The 20,657-nt window shown below is 41.2% G+C and overlaps 1 protein-coding gene across 3 annotated transcripts in view; it reads right to left on the minus strand.

Moving 5' to 3' along the window:
• The window catches only part of hdac11 (histone deacetylase 11), a 23,792-nt gene extending 19,502 nt beyond the window's left edge, over positions 1-4,290 (minus strand). For 2 of the 3 annotated variants that reach the window (XM_076269308.1, XM_076269306.1), the window contains exons 1-5: positions 4,077-4,290; positions 3,513-3,572; positions 3,034-3,182; positions 1,994-2,094; positions 344-460 (exon numbers count right to left, since the gene is read on the minus strand). In XM_076269308.1, the coding sequence (XP_076125423.1) occupies positions 344-460; positions 1,994-2,094; positions 3,034-3,182; positions 3,513-3,547 (402 nt within the window). In that variant the 5' untranslated portion in view covers positions 3,548-3,572; positions 4,077-4,290. The remainder of the gene's footprint in view (positions 1-343; positions 461-1,993; positions 2,095-3,033; positions 3,183-3,512; positions 3,573-4,076) is intronic. The other variant, XM_076269307.1, reaches the window with a different exon arrangement.
• Positions 4,291-20,657: the final 16,367 nt, after the last annotated feature.

The following is a 20,657-nucleotide window of genomic DNA, read 5'->3' on the forward strand; positions in this document are numbered from 1 at the left end:
ACTCACACACAAACACACACACACACACACACACACACACACACACACACACACACCCATATACACATATGCACACCATCCTACACACCAACATACAAACACACACACTCACTCACTCACACACACACACACACACACACACACACACACACACACACACACACACACACACACACACACACACACACACACACACACACACACACACACACAATTTGACTATTTGGATAAAAGGCCAATACATTGTTGTTACATCGCATTTACTTTGAAATGCTGAGAAACACTGAAAAGCTCCATGTTCTATTAGAGCTCTGTACGAGCTCAAACAATAAACAACACCAACCATGATGGTGCCCCCCGTTTGCGTGCGCAGAGGTCGAAGCACTTTGCGTTGGACCAGGAAGTTGGGCAGAAACAAGACAGGTGGAATCTCTGTAATTGTAGCTACCACCAACGACCACTGTAAAGTCAAAACAAACACAGACAAGTAAGCGTTCATTTACTGTATTTTTTTTCTTTAACCTTTCCAACACCAGGGTTCTTCCATTTATCCATCAGTATGAAACACTACACCAGAAGAAAAATGAATAATTACATACAAATATGTACAGGAGATAGAAATAGTCACTAAAATGAGCAATCAATAGACAAGGCATGATACAGCATACTACAAAAAGTAAGTAGCATTAACAGATGCAGTTTTGTCCGTATGTGAATCTCTGCAGCATTCTCTGACACAGGAGGTCACTACATGAAAATGTAAACTGGTGGCAAAATGTTAAAGGAGAATAAAGAACTAACAGCTAACAGCTCTTCATAGTCATCTATGGAAAGGAAGAAATCATTCTAGGGGTGCTTCATACTTTAATATAATTATAAAAAGAGAAAATTCTAGCAGCTCTTGATATTCTTCTAATTGAAAAGAAACAGATCAATAGAAACTATAAGGAAAAGTTGATTCAGGCACAGTGAAACCGATACCTCTCTTGAGCCCTCCAAGACATGGTTCTGCATGCAGGAAAAGGGGAGAGAATAAACCACATATGCATTTCAACATGTGAGAACCACCCCTGCGCCCCAACAGCCCCCATGCCCCTCAACACAAGCGACACAGAGAAGAAGCAGGGGAAGAAGCAAGGATCTACCGGAAGGACCAGTGCAATGAGCCATGCATTATTTCTATACACCACCATGAGATTAAGACTAAGATGGAGAACAATTTACTGTCCACAACCTTTGCAACAGTTCATCTATAACACTGCATACAGTGTAATAGGAAAGTCACTGTGTACACAATAGTTGTAGTAATAATACAACACAATGCAATGAGTTAACTTGAAACTGTGATGGTAGCCATAGAGGCTATGTGTACATACACTATGTGAAGCAAAACTGACTTCCATTTCATTTTTTAGTCCTCACTTTGCCTGATGGTAAAGCACATTCAGCAGGGGATAATCCATGCATGCACAAGGGACTTGCCTGTGCTGCCATCTGCAAGATATACTCAGGGCCGGGTTATTCCAAAATAGGTCTCTTAGAGAAACAATCTGGTGCACTTTATTGTTCCTCTAATACCCGTTTGTGGAAAAATCATTACAATAAAATGTAGGAGCATTGCACAGGCATTACTTTGAAAATATCCAGTATGCCAGAGATTGGTATCCAGTTGTCAGGTTTATGTATAGGGACTAGGTACAATGCAAAAAATGCACAATGCTCACCTACCTAAAATGTGTTCTTGTTTGAGTGAATATGGAATGCCACACTATAAGTTAAACTAATGATAAGCCCTTAATGAGAAATGCAGCTCACTTTGTGAGGGGTATTCTTCTTCATCCCAAGGTAACGTTTTGCCATCAGTGTAATGAGTGACTGACATGAAGTTGGCTAGGCTAAGTGGAACACAATGCGATGCTTCAGAAGTACACAACGTCTTAAGGCAATGCATGTTAAGGCACTGTAGTAGCCGGGGGCCCGCAGCTTCAGGTACCTTCAGTTTGCTCAGGTAGCGCCTGGTGTGAACCACCAGTAGGTCCTCCTCCGTGGCCTCCCTGGCTTGCACTATATTGTCGTCTGAGATAAACTGCTCCTCTGCACGGAAATAACAGGAGTGGGGAATAGAATATAAAAAAAGGTAAATACACTATGAAAGAAACATGAGAGACTTATCTCACACATAGGCAGAAGAGCCTCAAAGACTTTAGGACTCACTTGAGCACCCCAACAGAACTTCTGAAATAAATAAATATATACAATTCACCGGCAGTGCTTTATATCTTTACAGGGGAAAAAATTAGGCTATGGCTGTCAGCAAAGGATGGTTTACTTACAAATAAGTTTAGGGAGAAATATGAAAGTAAAAAAGTGAGAAAGAGGTAAGGTTGAAAGAGAGAGGGAAAGAAAGAGAGAGAGAGTGCTGATAAGTATATGTATATGTAAGTCTTTCCAGAGTTACACTATTCTTGACCTTGAGTTCAAAGCCGGAGATGCGTCCCTGTCGAGGTTCCCGCAGGGGGGTTCACCTCTCCTAATTATCTCCACTCTGCCTCTCACTCACCTCACCCCTGCACCCCCCCCCCCCCACACACACACACACACACACACCTACACCTATCGGTCTGTGAACCAGAGAGCTCCACACCTCCCAATCCCTTCACCTGCTCCACTCAGAGGCCACTGCCCTGGCTTTGATTCCATTTTCCTTTTCCCACATTACCCATATATTACATTATACAGGGACCAATGAGTCCCTTTGTGGTGACAGTTTGTGTTTGTGTGTGTGTGTGTGTGTGTGTGTGTGTGTGTGTGTGTGTGTGTGTGTGTGTGTGTGTGTGTGTGTCTGTGGATTAGTGAGTGGGAGAGAGAGAGAGAGAGAGAAAGAGAGAGAGAGAGAGAGAGACAGTGTGTGTGTGTGTTCGTGAGTGTGTGAATCAGTGAGTGGGAGAGAGAGAGAGAGAGAGAGAGACACAGTGTGTGTGTGTGTGTGTTCGTGCGTGTGCATGCCGGTGTGACTGTTGTTACCAGCCATACCTTTCAGGAAGTGGATGACTTTTCCCCATTTGCCCGCATCAAAGGGATGTAGCTTCTCCAGGCCCATGAAGGTGATGTTATATTCAGGAGAATAAACGATGGGCAGGCATGTTGGTGGGACCTCAAAGTAGAGCTCTGTGTGGTGGGCACTTCAATGCATACATCAAGAACACAAAAAGAAATCTCCTCAAAAAATCTAAAGGAAACCAACTAAATACACTAAATATTTTATTTGTCACTTTTTGACGGTTTACCAGTGCCTGCAATGCAGCAACATACTAGGCTATAATACCGTCTGTATATCTGTATTTAGGCATACAACAATTGCAGTTGTTTACGCATTCCTCTATAGCCTAAATCTGTGCTTATGTTGCTCATTTATGGACCCTATTGTTGATTTTTACACTGAAAGGCAGTCATCCAGCGCACTTTAAGAGGAGCTTCGGGGTGTGCCTGGAGAAAATGCTTTGTGTACATACCCCCTTTTGCCTTTCTCGTCTTCCTTCTCAGACATTTTTTCACCGCAACCCAATTTTCATCTAAAATACAAATGAAAACAGACAAGTCCGGAAAAGAGACTTTCATACTGCAATGGAGAGTTTTCAGTTAAATATAGGCACCAGCTGTATAAGACGCATATGAACATGTCAGTAAATAAAGAAAACTCTCTGAACGAAGTATTCATTAAAGTCCCGTTTTCATGTTTACCTCTGTGACTTCCCTAAATGCTTGTTTTATTCTTCGGTTAATCTGTCAAGTCTCCTTGCTGAATGGGCGTGGGTAGGCTACTGAACTTCACTACACACGAATTGAAAGAAATAGGCTACGCATGCGCTGTAGGAATTGGCGAGACGCAACACCCCGTTTACATTGTGTTTCAAACACGGGTCTCTTCGTGTGTTAATTCGAAATATTGAAAAGATGTGCGAATTCGTTTGTTATTATTCGCACAACGAAAGTAGCCATATATTCCCCTCTGAAATATGTCCGTAGGCGAATAGGCTACGACAGCGTATCGTTAACGTCGAAATGACTTGACTCACCTGCCAGCCATATTTATTTTCCCCCTTATTTCTAAGGAGCATAGTTGTTTATTTTTCACGGTTGTGAAGCCGTCCTCTCAACAGTAACACATGCTGATGGACGCATAGCTGCATGAGACTGTATGTTTGCGTTTAGCTGTAATATGTTTATGAAGAAAATATGTCAGATCGATGTCCTCTTCGGAGCAACTAGGTTTCTCTACAGACGCAAGCACATCCCTCTGCTACGTCATAGGCTATAGCTGCGCAGTGCGAGCAGCTAAAATCAGATTAATTAAAGCGAAAGCAAATGATTCTGGTGTAGTCGACCTAGGGGCACTGTTTTTCTATAAATGTCAGTTGGGCATTTATTCGAGACACGTTAGTAAATTTCCCATAATTTTGATGCTATGGGTCAGCTAGACTAGGCATATTCAAGCGGGCCGCGGGCCATATGTGGCCCAGAAGCAACCTCCGAGTGGCCCAGCCTGTGGTCCCGCCAGAAATGCGCAGAGAAAGAAACATTTCGTGAGCCTTCAACCATTACTAAATTCCTAGCCTACATACTGTGAATGCAAAATTCAGCAGAGCCTACCAACATTCACTCGCAGCTCTTTAGTTTTAACCTATTGTTTAGGTGTTTGTAAATTCACCCTGGCACGGTCTGCTTCGCAGCCTACTTCGAAAAAGACGTGCGTTCTATCTCCCTACGAGTTAGACGGTTTCCTATAGATCAAAATGGTCATCAACAAAAACAACAGGTTGAAATAAGGCTCATTCAAGAGCCTGACAACAAGTATGTTAACATATGCAACCAATCTTGTTTCATTGCTAAGTAAGATGTAAATAACATTGAGTAGGCTATTTTCAGTTTGACTGACGTCAAGCCCTGCCGCCTTGTGATGGAGTGCCATGTGCGCTCTGAATGAATAAACCATAACTCCGTCAACACATGAACGGTCTCAAAGTGCCGAACAAACAGGCACATGCACATCAAAAAATGCTGCTGCTTACCAACTGTTGAAAATGTCTGGCCCATCTCAATTTCTTGGTTTGTGAATGTTTTGAACATTCACAGAACCAAAACGACCTATTTTGGTTATGAAAGTGATGCAGTTTAATGTCCCCAAGATAACTTATGGGACGTCCCATTTATATTATTTTATGGAGCCATTGTAACATTACAAAGAGGACTTTTAAGATCTAGCCTACATTGGTTAAAATAACGTGATAACTTTAGGGGAACGTTCCATTTGGATATTTTCTGGAGCCATTGTAACGTTTCAAATGAGATTCAAGATTCAAGATTACTTTATTTGGGCCACATAAAAACGCAATTGTGTTTCACACATCCACCAGTTTAGGATTTTTAGTGGCAACTAATACTATAAAATAATGAGCTAATAAATAAACAAGAGCATTTGTAACTAAGCTAAAATCAATAATCTTTTATGCCTTTAATCTGACAGGACAGTGGGCATGTGGACCCGAATATGGTACGGGCACTATAACCAGTTGCCCTACAGTGCCCTTCCAAAATATTCTTTAGTATTTTAAATATTGTGAGTCCCTGAATGGTGGTTTACTTTGCATTAGGCCGACGTAATGGTCGTTTACTTTGCTGGAGGTTGGAGAGGTGTTTGCTTATGGTATCCATTGATACCTACATCTTCACTGGGGGTGAAAGACCCCAACAATGCAGTTTTACTTGAGGTGTGCTCAAATTCGCAAACATAGGCGAACAATTTTCAGTTTGCCGTGAGTTTTCCTTGAATGTTTGCAAACACTTGGACACAGTTTGAGGAGGTAGTAATAATGGAAATGTAATGGGAAAAAAAAAACTTTCTGACAACGTTCTGGGTTAAGAACATTCTGGGGACATAGAATTTGTAGCTGGGATCCTCCTTTGTGTATTGTAGAATATTGCCATTTTGTAATTTGGACTAAATCACAGAAGGACTTTTCAACACATTGGTTATAATAGGCCCATGTTCAGACATATATCCTAGAGTTGGAATTTTGTTTAATATATTTAGCCAATTCATGGTTCAATATTGTATTATAGGGTTGTAGCCTATGATCTTTCATGACCCTTTGTCCTGAAATATGTTTCAAATAAAGGCTAATATAAAGGAAGAAGTACTACAAAAAAGACTTTTTGCATGCATTATCATACTAAAATTCATTGCAATCCATTATTATATAATGTCATAATTTGTTTTCCGCAAGGATTTTCTTGTTACATTCGGGGCTTAGACAGTAGGTCATCAATATTTAACTACGCATTACTCCAAAGAGGCACATATCATAGGATTTTCCTGGGAATAAGGTGGAAAGCAGCGTAACAAGCATTCCATCTACATGGCCTTGCTTTGTGACCCCACCTCCTACCAGATGTCTCCAGAGGACCGGCTGGGTTTAAAAATAGCAATCCCTGATGCACTTACGTAATGATGATGTAGCCATGGTTTCCTTTGTGAGGTAAGAGAGAACGTCAGCTTTCATTGGTGGTCTGGGGCTGTCTCAACATATCCTCGGGTCCACAGCCAACATTTGACTTCCATGGAGATTAGGGAACAAGTACACACACACACACACACACACACACTGGGGAGAATATGTTCTGCTTTTTTGGAGGAACAAAACAGCAACGGTGTATATTTCACCTATTATTATCAGACAGCCTCGATTCTTCAAAGGTTACATTATTTTAAAGCCCCTGCTCTGCAACCCTGTCATGTTACGCTTTTGTGCCCTATCCCAAAGCTGAGGATCCCTGACTTGGTTCTTTGAAGTCAGAGCAGCCTATGGCATGGCCTTAGCTTTTCTCCCCCCATAATGGAATAATTTTGCATACATTTATACTCTCCACTGTCAATTTTCATTTTGGATGTTCTGGAGACTATTTTTCTCTGCACTTTTTTTCCCCCCCTCCAATTACAGAATCTGTCTCCGTCCCTAGATGAACCTTTTAATCAGACCATGTTTCTTCTGCCTTCATTTAATCTATGATGGAATCAGAAGTCTCTTATTTGATAATAGAGTATTTAATTTATTACTTATTTATTTATTTATCACCCTTTAATTTGCTCATTTCAGTGTTCTACCATGCATCCTATTTACATTTTCTTCTCCCACCTTTTTTTTCGAACCCCGCGTGTCTCGCAGACAAATTCTGGCGCAGAGTGGATTCTCAAGGGTGCTGATGGATGACTGAATGTAAGACAGCTGAAGTGTTTAGAAAGTGAAGGACTGCGCTTGCTCTCCTTTCATGAGCCCAAGTCTGTTTTGTTGAGTCATGCAGATATTACCATATTCTCTCCCTCCTTCATAATTTCTGTGTTCACCCACGGTGGAAACGGGTCCTTGAAACACGTTGACTGTGCAGTATTCCCAGATAATGTGCAGTTACCAGTTGCAGCACTCATGCATTAAGCATAGACTCTGCAGCAAAGATGGATGTCAAGCAGTCATTTTAGTTGCGGTGATGTGTATCTCCTGTTCTATAATTTGTAACATTTTGTATGGATTAATTTCATAATAGATGTCAACACTTAGCCTACCATCAGTCATAATTATCAATGCAATGCCGGTCAGAGAATTTGTCTGTCTGACAAGATTTGAAAACACAAAGTCTTGTATTGACAATGACAGCCCAATGAAGTTCAAAGTCTTCTCATTTACATAGTTGAGGATTAAAAGTATGCAAGTATTTGAGATGGAAAAAACAAAGTTCATCCATCCGTGTGCACACAGTGTTCTGCAATGCTCAAATGAATAAACAGTTATGTGAGTCACAATTTGAAATGATGACATGGTCAGCACGTCAACACTTCAGACACTTATGTGACATCAAGAAAAAAGCAGATGAAAGTGTGTATAACACATGCAAGACACAGTGACAAGACAATGATGTCTCAGGATAAATTTAGAATACTGCTAATTTAATGCATGCTTGAAATGATATAAATGTGGAGCAGTTCTTTAAACCGCTGGATTTCTTGGACAGAAAAATGCTTTATTTATCCCTTGAGTTTTCCTGTATCTATTTTTACATTCTGTCTGTCAAGCCTCTACAGTAATGGTCAGTATGAGATTTTGTTCTTGCTTTAGAATGTCTTGGTCTGTTTTGCTGTTTCCGGTTTCCTTACAGTGTGGTCTTTCAGTTTACTCATGAAGAAATATGATATTTATTAGATCTGCATGAAATGGAAAGCAAATAAACCATAAAAACATTGTCCTGTATTTGCTGATAATGTACCCAAATACAAACCACTTTATTAGCCTCAACAATGTATACTGGATACATACTGAAATATTATACCTGAACTTGTTGTCTTACGTGGATTTACAATAAAGGTGGCAAGAATCTATTTCATAGGTTGTTTCAGAATGAAGAAGTGATTGTGTACTGAGAGCTGACAACATGAAGTAAAACCCCACCAAGAGTATATCAGTCAAAGGGCAGAACTGGGAATGTATATGCATTTGCATGCATCAGCTCTTCGGTATTGATGGCATTTCTTTCTCAGACTGACAGAGAGAGCTCCACTGGCGAGCGTGATATGTTCAGGGAAAAAAACAAATGACGCTTCCCTTCATAAATTTGCCGGAGGTGTGTATAGCAGAGAACCCTGGAAAATTCAAAACAAAAATGACAGATGTTTCTTTGTCTACTTGCACTGTAGGACCAAATCGTCTTTGTGAGGAGAGGGGCTTGGCTTAGTACTCAGGAGTGACAGGAGGACATCTAGGACATCTCTGCCCAGAGTTTACAATTGTCATGTCTTAGACAGCTCAGCTTGTAGCGGCAGATGCTTCACCTGGACACAGGGGAAACAGGCTGATTGGTTACCATAACAACCGTCAATGCTGGCAGGGTTACGGAATTTGGGGACAGAGGGTTTGGGGCGAGGTTGCTTTATGTGACAGTGCATCCTAAACATGCGTACTAGACTTCAAAGGTGGATTACTGTGTACAGTATGAATGGAGGAGCATGGGTAGCCCATAGGAGTTAGCTCTATGCTACCCTCTGAGGAACAGAAAGACTGAAACTATGTATACCACTCCCAGAGTGGTAGGTGCTTGGAGAGGTTCTGCCTAGCACTGAATACACCAACAGCTGGTGGCATACTGCAACTGGGGCCCGTGTCAGATGATTCCTCATCTTCCGACCGATTTGCCATTCGACAGCAATGGCTGTTCAGTTCCATATTTTATTCAGTCGTTCTATCTATGCATTTAGGTCATTCTTCCTAGTTCTAAAAATGAAGCACAGCCCGGAACTCATTTAACTACCTTAGTGATTTTTTGAACCTTTGCCAGTAGGCTACTTAAAATACAGATAAGACAGACATCAGAATGTCATAAAGTGGCTATAGGTCAGGGATGGGCAAACTACGGCCCGCGGGCCGGATCCGGCCCGCCAAGCACTTTCATCCGGCCCGCCGAGCATTTCATTTAGGCTAGTTATCAGGCTGCTCGCTATTTTTTTCCTGCGATAGACGTTGGTTAGCTTTACTGCAAACTGCTTTTCACTCTCCTTAGATAACGTTTACAATGTCAATGTCAAAACATCATGTTAAATAGAGATAACATCATGTTAAACTAATTTAACTCTTAGTTATCTCCTTTGCAGCAGATCTAACGTGAACATATGCAATCCATTTAATTGGGAAAGCGTCTGCACTCACGAGAGGGAGAGAGAGCCGCAGGTTCCAGCTGGCTTGTGATTGTTGATAATTGATATCTCCTCCTTATAAGAAAGTTTTAAAAGGAAATCATGAAGGCAACAGTAGTTCCCACTACTGACCATTTAAAAACTGTGAGAGGGCCCAGCCGTAGGTACAGCACTAGCCATAGTGGAGCAGGCAGAAGATCATTGAGAAATAAACGTGAATTAAAGCGACTGTCTTAAAGCGATAGTGTACAATTTATACATTTGTTTAACAGCATAAAATTAGCAGTATTTTTAAAACAAATTAGCACTATTTTAAAACAAATACTTTTCATACTAAATTATAGGCTATAAAAAATGTATTTTTTTAGGCGTGTGTCGTGGGGGGGAGGGGGGGGGGGGGTTGTGTGGCCCACCGGCCAATTTTCAAAACCCAATGTGGCCCTTGAGCCAAAAAGTTTGCCCACCCCTGCTATAGGTCTATGCCACCAAATAACCATGTTGTCAATGTCACCAATTTTTTAGGAAATTAGCTAATTTGCCACCTACCCCAGAGTTCTTCTCTGTGCGTGCAATAACCCAGTTTAACACTGTTAGCCTAGCTAAGCATAATTAACTGGAACTGGGTTAGACCGGTTAGCCTACAGCTTGTCTATATCTAAAAGGGATCTATAGGCTAACTGGTCCACTAGCTAACTGGTTACCACTTCCAAAGAATGAAGCTTAGCTAGGCTAATCATGGATTATTGCATGCGCAGAAGAGAAGGGTATGTATCCTCTTCTGTAACTCTAGGGTAGACGACAAATAACATATTTTCCCCAAAAGTTGGCGTGTTCCTTTAAGATGTTGCCCATTTTCTGCCAGTGTGGAACAGCTGATAGAGAGTTGCAAAGTTTCAGAGTAACACCAGGAAACCTTTCATTGTAGACCATAAGGGTGCAAAAACTGGCCTCCGGCTGTTTTTAGGAAAGGGTGTGAGAATGTTTGTGAGTGAGCTAGCGTGCGCAGACAGAAGTTGGGTGTTTGGTATTAGCACCACCAGCTCGCAGAGACAGGCTCAACCCATCTGCTAGGCCCGGAGCAGAAGGAGCAATTACTCTATGCAAATGCAAGTGGAAATACTTTCTTAAAACTGATGCATGATGATAATCTTCAGCACCAAATAAGCCCCCAATGCTCACAGGAGATTCCCCCTCTGTGCAAGTGAAGCAAATGATTATGTTTAACTCAGAGGGCAGGAAAAAAATATGCTCATAACAAGGGGTGAGTAACAGGGGATAATGGGTTAGGAGCTGGAGCATTTGAAGTTTTATGTGCACTTTTGATTGCTGCAGTTTGACAAGAGGTTTTACCTGTTTTTCCTGTTGGTAAGCTGAACAGCCAAAATAGGACGATGAAGAATATCATTCTGCTGACCTGGACAGGAAAAGGCCAAAGGTCAACATAATATCATCAGAGCCAGGTGTTAATGCCCACAGTCCCTGACCAAAGGTGAAAGTATCAACTGATAGCCATCTTTGCTTTCTTTGTCACTCAAAAATCTTAGCACATATCACAGAGGTCCTTGAAGTTCTTTTCCCCCCAAAAAGGTCAGAAACCTTATCATTCCACCCAGTCACTTCTAGAGCGCCCCAATTGGAAAACCTTTCTCTCTCCCCTCACTCTCTCACTCTATCTCTCTCTTTGTCTCTGTTTTGACAAGCTGAAGACTGACAGCAAGGACAGTGAGTGCATCCCACATAAGAGTCAGGGTGAAAGATTGGAACCTCACCTTTAAAAAAAAAAACAAAGAAAAAAGAAAAAACAGGCACATTAGAGCCACCCGGATGCCAAATATTTTAAAGACAAATTGCTTTCTGAGGATTTATGGCCAGCCATTCAGCACCCCGCCTGCATATGGCATTTCTGAGCTAGCGATTTGAGGTTACCATGGGCTGAGGCTAACAACTCCCCAGAGAGTAATTAGCTGGCCTGTTTGCGGCTATGTATTGGACAGTGTTGCACGTCAGATGTCAACCCTCGCAATCAGGAACCCACTGATGAGCAAGCAAATAATTACCTGCTGTCGACGGCCAGGATGAATGCTCATTATTTGGGAATGGGTCATTTGATTGTATTCACCAGGCCGCAGCCATTCCCTAGCTAATGGGCTCTCACAGCTCTGTGACAGTGCGGTCATTGTTTATGTAATGGAATGACTTTCATGGTCAAGGCCATTTACATCTTGGATAGAAATAAGACACTGTGTTTGGATGTTGTCTTCAAGCTGTTGAATACTGGGGATGGGAATAACGTACATTTGGAAATATGTTCTGTGACTGGTGCGAGAAGAAGATTGACAAGTTGGTGCTTTGTTTTTTTTTCCTTTCTTTCTTTCTGTTTTGTCGGGGTCTTGAAAGTGAATCTTGTAACAGAAATTGGTTTAAGCCACAGCAGACACTGAGTAAAGAGACCCTCTTGAAATCCGGATTTTTCATTTTGAGATGCACTAATGAAAGGATCATTGGCTTTCACCTAAAATGTCCCCACCATTTGCCGTACAATCCCTCAGCAATTTGCCTACGCTGGCCACTTGAGCCTAGAATAAACACAGAGTGAGGGAGCTGATATCACTTGACTGTTTGAATGCATATGATTGACAGTTAGCCTCTCAGTGCGAGTAGCCCTTTCACTGTGAGTTTAAGGTCATTTTACTCTTTTACATTTCCTGGAGTCCCATGGCGATACAGTCTGGCCTACGAGAGCGGTCTCTGGGTAGAAAGACAGCCTCTGTGGTGTCAGTATGGTGTCATTGTAGGGGCAGAGTGTTGAGGATACTGTTGGGCCGATGCCAGGATTTGTCCCTGTGTGCTTTTGTCGGCTGCTCTCTCTTTCTGTCCATCTCTGTCTCGTCGGTGCCAAGCTCTGAACCACCCAGCCTGGTGCAGGAGAACAAATAAATAACACATTCTCCCACCCCATCTGCAACATCTGCCAAGGGGTGTTTTTAGGCATCAAAATGCCATAAGATATGAAAATGAGTTTTATTTTTTCCCCTTTCTTCATCTCCACACATAGAGTAGGAGCATGGAGAATTTATGATGCAGACTCCATCCATATATTGAACTGAGAGTGCCTGCTGCAGGCTAGCAGAAGAGTATGTGTGTGTGTGTGTGTGTGTGTGTGTGTGTGTGTGTGTGTATGTGTGTGTGTGTGTGTGTGTGTGTGTAATCCAATCTTTATGTTAAGATGTGTATGTGAAATGGTACCCAGATGTGCTGACACCCCCTACTACTCCTACTGTCAATTCTTTCCAGCATTCATGATGAAGGATGATGGGAAAGCAGATTGATGAAAATATATGGATACTGAAATGCTCTCTCTATGTCCCTCTGACCTAATCTACACCCAACCCCCCCCCCCCCCCCACTGACTAGAAATGCTTTTAAAGTCTCTACCACCCATGTAATATATTATAGGTCTTGAATTTATGTCAATGTCAGTAGGCTGAAAAAGATAGATATTTTCATACTTATAGCCTCATGTTGCTGGTATTCACAAGTGAAACGAAGAAGATAGGAAGAACGAGAGAGAGAGAATCACTGAGGTAAAACCACAGGGCACCAGAACCAGAAGTTTAGAGCGAGTGCAAGAGTGATAAATAGATAGATAGTAGATATATATATATATATAGAGAGAGAGAGAGAGAAAGAGTGTGTGTGTGAGGGGGGGTTAACATTCACTTATTTTTTACAGAGATACTTCCCGGTGTTTTTCTCGCCACCATGCCATGTTTGATCAGGTTGAGCAGAAGACTGCGGTGGCTGCAGTTACAGATGAGGAAAAAGAAACGAGGAGCTAAATGCTCGTTGTCAGATTCAATCATGCAGTCCAGTCTCATTACAGTTAATGGGCCTGATCTGATTCCAGTGATGGGATTCCTCCACTGTTACGTCCTCTGTTAAGTTAGTTTAGTAAGTATTTGTCTACTTTTACATCACAGTTAGTTCACAGTGCTGTGCCTTTTGACAAGATTATTTTGTTCTGCACCATTACATATCAAAACTTTAACTGTTTGATACAACTTTGTAAATGTATTTACATTTAATAAAGTAAGCCTTATTATAAAGCAAGACATATTCATATTTCAGTAGTGTTTGTTTTTACCCCCAATGTCTTATTGGGTGAAGGGAGTTCGTAAATTATGTGTTACGCATAATTTATGATCTCCTTTGTGTCACAAATCACAGCTTGCTCTGTTTCTCATCCATGGCTGGCCATTTGTCAGAGGTGTGGTGATTGATTATGTTTATTTTATGGCATGGCCTCATTGTGAGCGATGGATTGAAGGCTGTGTTTTATTTTGTGGTGATTCCTGAGAACGGTTTTATTCCTTTTGGAGAATAAATTAAGCAAGTGTACTGATCCAAAGGAAGAGGGATTGAGCCTGGTTTTATGGGGGAATGAAAATAACATAATTTTTATGTCTGCAGTTACTTAACCAAATTATGTAATCATTGGAATATTTCACAATTGGAGTTTACGAGATTTAGGGCTTCATGAAATGGACGTATACAAATACAAAGGCATACATTAAACCTTCACGTTGTCAATTGTGATGATATTCCCTCCAAAATGTGTTTAATGGTGACTATTAATGACCCTTTGACTCCTTAGCCCAGAGCCTAGACCTCAACTAATAAATTACAAATATTAGTTCTATCACAAATACCAACTCATTAGAAGGATCATTGGTTTCTCAGTGATGAGTTGCATGGCCCCTGGGCCCAGATGTATTAAGGGCCCTCCACTAATTCTCGCATATGGCAATATTATGCAGTGTGTTCACAGAATGGCAAACATGCAGAGTTGTGCTACAGGGTGCCTGTTGAAGTAATCAAGTGGTCCTCTCCTTGTGCTAAGAGGTACTCCAGCATCAGAGGCTGACCACAACATTACCTTTGACTGTCAGTTTGTTGTTAGAACCAGCCAATCTGCACAAGATCGATCAATGTCCACTGAGAAGCACATGGCTGTCAACATAAACAGCCTATCAACATGAAACATTCTGGTTTCCCAGGTGTAGGTAAGACCCTTGCACTGAGATTAAGCGCAAACTGTAGCAATCCCTTCAAAAGTTTAAAATAGAGTGATACTAATTATATAATTCTGAGAGACCCATGGGAAACACACAGTGTTTCCAACAGGGGTAAAGGTTGTGGAGCATTCTTGTACTATTGTATTTTATTCTGTAGCTCAACCAAAGATGCCCCTATCTATTTAATTCACCTGAAAGAAAAACTGCTCATCAGTTTGTAACTGTAAACTGTAAGCTTCAAAATTGCTGCTGATAACAGGTCTGATATGTGCTGATCATGTCGTTGTCAGACATTTTATCAGGCAAGTGTAAATCTCTGCTTTCACTGCAGCCCATTATAATTATTACTGAAGGCCATTATAATTTATTATAATATAGAGTATATTATATATGCTTTTTTTCTCCGTTGCCTGCCATTCCTCATTTTTCAATTGTGACAGTGGACACATTGATGTTGTGGACTTTGGATTCTTATTCACTGCTTTTATCAAAGCCAGTTTTCTGTTGGACGGACTACTGTCTGACATTAATGTTTGATTTGGGACAAATCATTGACAAACATGTTTGTCTTTTATAGCCCAGTCCTGGACACATCCGTAGCGTGACTTGTTCTTTACCTTCTATGTTAGTCAACCTAAAGTTGAGATTATTTGCGCTACTGATAGTGAAACACACAGAAAGTGGTTGACCAAGCTTAAATAGTGAAACAGAAAGTGGTTGACAAAGCTTAAATAGTGAAACAGAAAGTGGTTGACCAAGCTTAAATAGTGAAACACACAGAAAGAGGTTGACCAAGCTTATAGTGAAACAGAAAGTGGTTGGCCAAGCTTAAATAGTGAAACACACAGAAAGTGGTTGAGCATGCTTAAATAGTGAAACACACAGAAAGTGGTTGACCAAGCTTAAATAGTCAAACACACAGAAAGTGGTTGAGCATGCTTAAATAGTGAAACACACAGAAAGTGGTTGACCAAGCTTAAATAGTCAAACACACAGAAAGTGATTGACCAAGCTTAAATAGTGAAACACAGTGGTTGACCAAGCTTAAATAGTCAAACACACAGAAAGTGGTTGACCAAGCTTAAATAGTGAAACACAGTGGTTGACCATGCTTAAATAGTGAAACACATAGTGAAACACAGTGGTTGACCAAGCTTAAATAGTCAAACACACAGAAAGTGGTTGACCAAGCTTAAATAGTGAAACACAGTGGTTGACCAAGCTTAAATAGTCAAACACACAGAAAGTGGTTGACCAAGCTTAAATAGTGAAACACAGTGGTTGACCAAATAGTGAAACACAGTGGTTGACCATGCTTAAATAGTGAAACACAGTGGTTGACCAAGCTTAAATAGTCAAACACACAGAAAGTGGTTGACCAAGCTTAAATAGTGAAACACAGTGGTTGACCAAATAGTGAAACACAGTGGTTGACCATGCTTAAATAGTGAAACACAGTGGTTGACCAAGCTTATACCCAAACTGATGCTACTATTCCTCCTCCACTGTGTCGTCTACTCTGTTCCCCAGGGGGTGCAGACATCCTGATGAACGGCAGATAAATGGCTCTCACGTATTTAACACCGAGAATAAACAGCCAAGCTTCATCACATTCAAACACACTTGCGCCTAATTGCTGCCAACACACCAGAGGTGAAAAAGCCTTCATTTTGTCATAGCTTGCCAGGTGTAAGATGAAAAAGAAAAACAGGGTGATGATATACAGTATATATTTATATATCTTTTTTCTTTTTGAAGCTGTGTTGTCACTTGTATGCTTCACAAACTCTATATCTCTCTTTCTCTCTCTCTCTCTCTCTCTCTCCTTGAATTTCCTCATGGGGATCAATAAAGTATCTATCTATCTATCTATCTATCTCTGGCTTGCAGCCACTATATACCAGGGGCGCAGGAGGCACGGGGGACGTGGGGGATATGTCCCACGCAGTTCTGAAGAGACTGCCGTCGTCCCCCTCACTTTTGATAAGGAAAAAAAGCCTTATAGGTACGCTAAATAAATAATAACATATAGGATTTGCGTTAACTGTAAAACTCCCCATTAACAGCATCACATCACTAACCACAGCCATCTACAGTACTGTAAGACTGCACAATCTCATATTCACTCTGTTGGATATCTGAAGCCAGTTTGTCTACAAACAATCATAAAATAATCCAGGCTACTTGCTTAGCATAAATCATTTATCATCATCTTTATTTGAGGCAGGCTGGTATTCGAGGCAGGCTTTTTTAAATATGTCTAACCTGCATTTAGACACGCATTTCGTTTGGAGCGGCATGCATCCCGGTAGGCTATCAAAAGCATTTTCGGTTTGGTTTGGGATTTAATTTACTTTTGGACTGTTTGATTATATTGCTAAATGTTGGGACTGATGGGCACTGAAATCTGGGAGATATTTGATGGTTCACTGTTAAGTTTCATGCAGTTGAAAAAGTGTCGGATTTCCACTGCTGTTTATTGCGAGACAAGGCAGCCCTTCATTGGATAGGGGTTGTGCTGTAATGGAAACCTTTTTGCGTAGACATGTAGCCTAAATTGAGTTATTGTTTAATTATGCATGATTTAGTAATTTTTTTAAATAAAATTTGTAGGCTGGAATGCCTTGAGTCGCAACAACAAACTCAACTAGCCTATACTTATCAACTCGTTTTCACTAGCCTAAAATACAAGTCTATCAACGTTTTTGTTCTAAGACATTTATTTCAAACATAATTTCAAGACACAAATTGGATAGCCTACTTCAGTTACCTTGGTGCATAAATCCCAGAGAGTAGGCTACCACACCCCAGAGTACTAGCGTTCTTATGCGTTCAGTGTGGGGTATAAACAAGCTGAGAATTTAGCGGTGTCACGTCTGCCTGTTACAGACGTGGGGAGCTCTTTGAAGCTTGGGATAATGTGATACAGTCACTACAGTAACAGTATTTTATTTTACTTCTTATGTAATTTTTTTTTTCAATTTTTTAAATGCTTTGTTTAAATGCTGTTGGAACAAATAGTTGATTATAAAGGCAACTTTCTGTTGCAATTTTCTGTGTGTTCTGGACTGGTAAACCAACACTTGTTAAGTTCTAATGTTGCATAAATATTAACTGCAAACACACAGTGGAGAGTTGATTTGGTTTATACCAGACAATTTAAGTAGGCCTAACTAGGCTATTTGATCATGTAGTCTATGTTTGGATCATAGGCATGATGATTCATTCACGGCTTCATAAAATATCAACATCCCATCTTGCTTTTTTCTATCATTGGCCCAAGTAGTGACCAGTATTCTACCATTGGCCCAAGTAGTGAAAACAATTGTTTGAAAACAATCAATGGTATTATCTTAATATTCTGGCAAGTTTAAAATATGATGGTCGAAAGTGGGCCAGAGGTGGCGATCCGATATCTGGAAATCTGATCTCACTATGGGTTTGTGTTCACAATTTGGTCCCCCTCACTTTCAAAATATCTCCTGCGCCCAACCTTCGATGGAGAGGTACAAAGAGAAACACAGGATGTGTGAGTCAGTGCGGCCAGAGAGACTGGACACGCTCCAAGTCGTCTGACCATTCAAGTGGAACTCTCAAACGCCCAAAATTCAATTTGGGAGCCTGGAGTACATGACACTTGGTCCATACGGAGGAGGGCATTAATGAAAATTGTAAAGCGGAAGGACACGACCACCTCTGTGGCCCAAGAGACTCACTGAAACACTTCATTCAGAGGTGTGGTGAGGCTCAGCCATCAGGCGGTGTCTACTCACAGAGTTTTATCCTCACTCACCTTTTCAACCCTGCAAGCCTGGCTATAGGTAATTATTGGTGGGTAGGATGCATTTATTATTAATATGAATGGTTGTTATTTCTCTGTTGCCCTAAAGAGCAACTGTAGCATTTTATTCTGAACTGTACCACAGTATAGACTTAAACAGCGGTGCTTTCTAACATTCACTTATGACCTAACAAACGCACAAAACCCACAAATTATGGTAAATCAGTGGGTATGGTAAATTGTGTAGTACAAATTAAGTGAAACTGATCGCGGAAGTTCCCCAAAACACAGAAACAAGAGATATTATTAACAACTGTGATACATTTGGCTACGGACTAGACATTATATTCACTTAAAGTTGCCAACCAACACAATTTGTAATGAATGAGCAATTGGGTTGTGGATGAATGAAATCTTTATTCATGGGGGAGAATAAGACAATAATGTTTTTTTTGTTGAAGTGAATGATGGGGGATGACACTGGAGTATGGTGAGTCATGGCGGCTCATTCTCATTCATTTCCATGCATTAATTCCAAGGATTAATGCAACCAGGCCCTCGGGAAGGTGTGATTGTGTGTGTGTGTGTGTGTGTGTGTGTGTGTGTGTGTGTGTTTATAGTGGGGGTGAGGGGTAGCAGGCTGGAGAGAGGGTTGTGACTTTTGTTTTAGCACCATTTGGGTTTAGGTTCTCTCGTCTCTTTATGGATTTATTTATGCCTAGTAGCAAGATGATTTGCATTCCATTACAGTACACAAAGAGGAAACAGATCACTAATTGTTGGATTAATTTCCCCTCATTTCCTGTAGGTCTCAAGTTGTTCAGATGATGACATTCTAACAGTTTTCTGTTTGCCTCAGAGGGAGAGTGTGAGCTGTTTGAAAGACTCACTTTCAATAATTATCGCGCGTCAACTTTATCATGAAGAGTTTGGAGAAAGTATGGGAACATGTAGATTAAAAGAAAGCACATCCCATTTGACTAGTTTGCCTTTGATCTTTATGATCTTTATTACCACATCCAACACTTGTTCATCAAAGAAACATTTAAAAAGTTCCCAATCAATCTAACAAGAGCAAACTGTAACTTTGGTTTGAAAGTAAAGGGGGAAAAGTAAAGTCATTTAAAAAGAAGCCCTTCTTAGCAGTGATGTTTGACAGTGAGTTCTCTCCACATGGGTGAACCGAATTAATGGGTGTGAGCATGAAGCACAGAGGCATCACTGAAGCTGCCTCTGTGCCCTCTACCCCACCTCACCTTCTGCCCCATCACTCAGACTGGAGCCCATGATGCAGTACATCTCCAAGCCAAATTGATTCTATCGCTTTGTTTTCAGGCAGCTGGCAGCTCATCTGAGGAGGAGCACGGGCTGACCCAGTTTGCAGCCGAATGTACGCCCGGGGCGGATCGGGACCGGACCCAGTCCAGGGGTCGGACACAGTCTGGAGAGTTTAGTTGAAGGAGTGTACAGTGTGTGTGCGTGTGTGTGTGTGTGTGAAGGCAGGAAATTAGTGGGGACTGATAGGCCAGAGGAGGACTTGAGCTCGATTGATTGTTCGATTGTTTGGTGTGGAAATCAATAGCACCAAAGATCCTAATTTGCTCCGCTTCAACCCTATCTGGTAACACCACTAATAATGAATGTAACCTCTCATAACATGCTTCTGAAACACACCCTGAGCTGGTACAATAAGGTGTCAAACAGTTCTGACGTCAGTCTGGAAGATTGGCCCCGATGCTTTCCATTTCTGGTTCTGGTCTGTTTGTAAATGTCCAGTCCACAAAAAAGAGAAAAAGTCCGCTTCAACCAGGGTTTTCTGCTCCTAGTGGGAGCAGAAAACCCTGGTTGAAGCGGACTTTTTCTCTTTTTTGTGTCTGGTCGTTTGTTTGTCCTGCTCCCAGGTCAGACATTTGGATGTGCGGACTTTATAACTTACTCTTTGAACTGTTTGTAAATGTCCCCTCTTTTTATAAGATGAGGGTGTAAATCTCGGGGCTGTGCTAGAAGCAGACCTAGAATATTACAGATTCACAGCTGACCTACCTGATTCATCGAATCCATCCAA

This window comes from Alosa pseudoharengus, unplaced genomic scaffold (genome assembly GCF_046254945.1).
Source record: "Alosa pseudoharengus isolate Yale_2024_CS ecotype anadromous, Long Island Sound unplaced genomic scaffold, YU_APseudo_1.1 YU_APseudo_1.1_scf_5, whole genome shotgun sequence".
Classification (NCBI taxonomy): Eukaryota; Metazoa; Chordata; class Actinopteri; order Clupeiformes; family Clupeidae; genus Alosa; species Alosa pseudoharengus.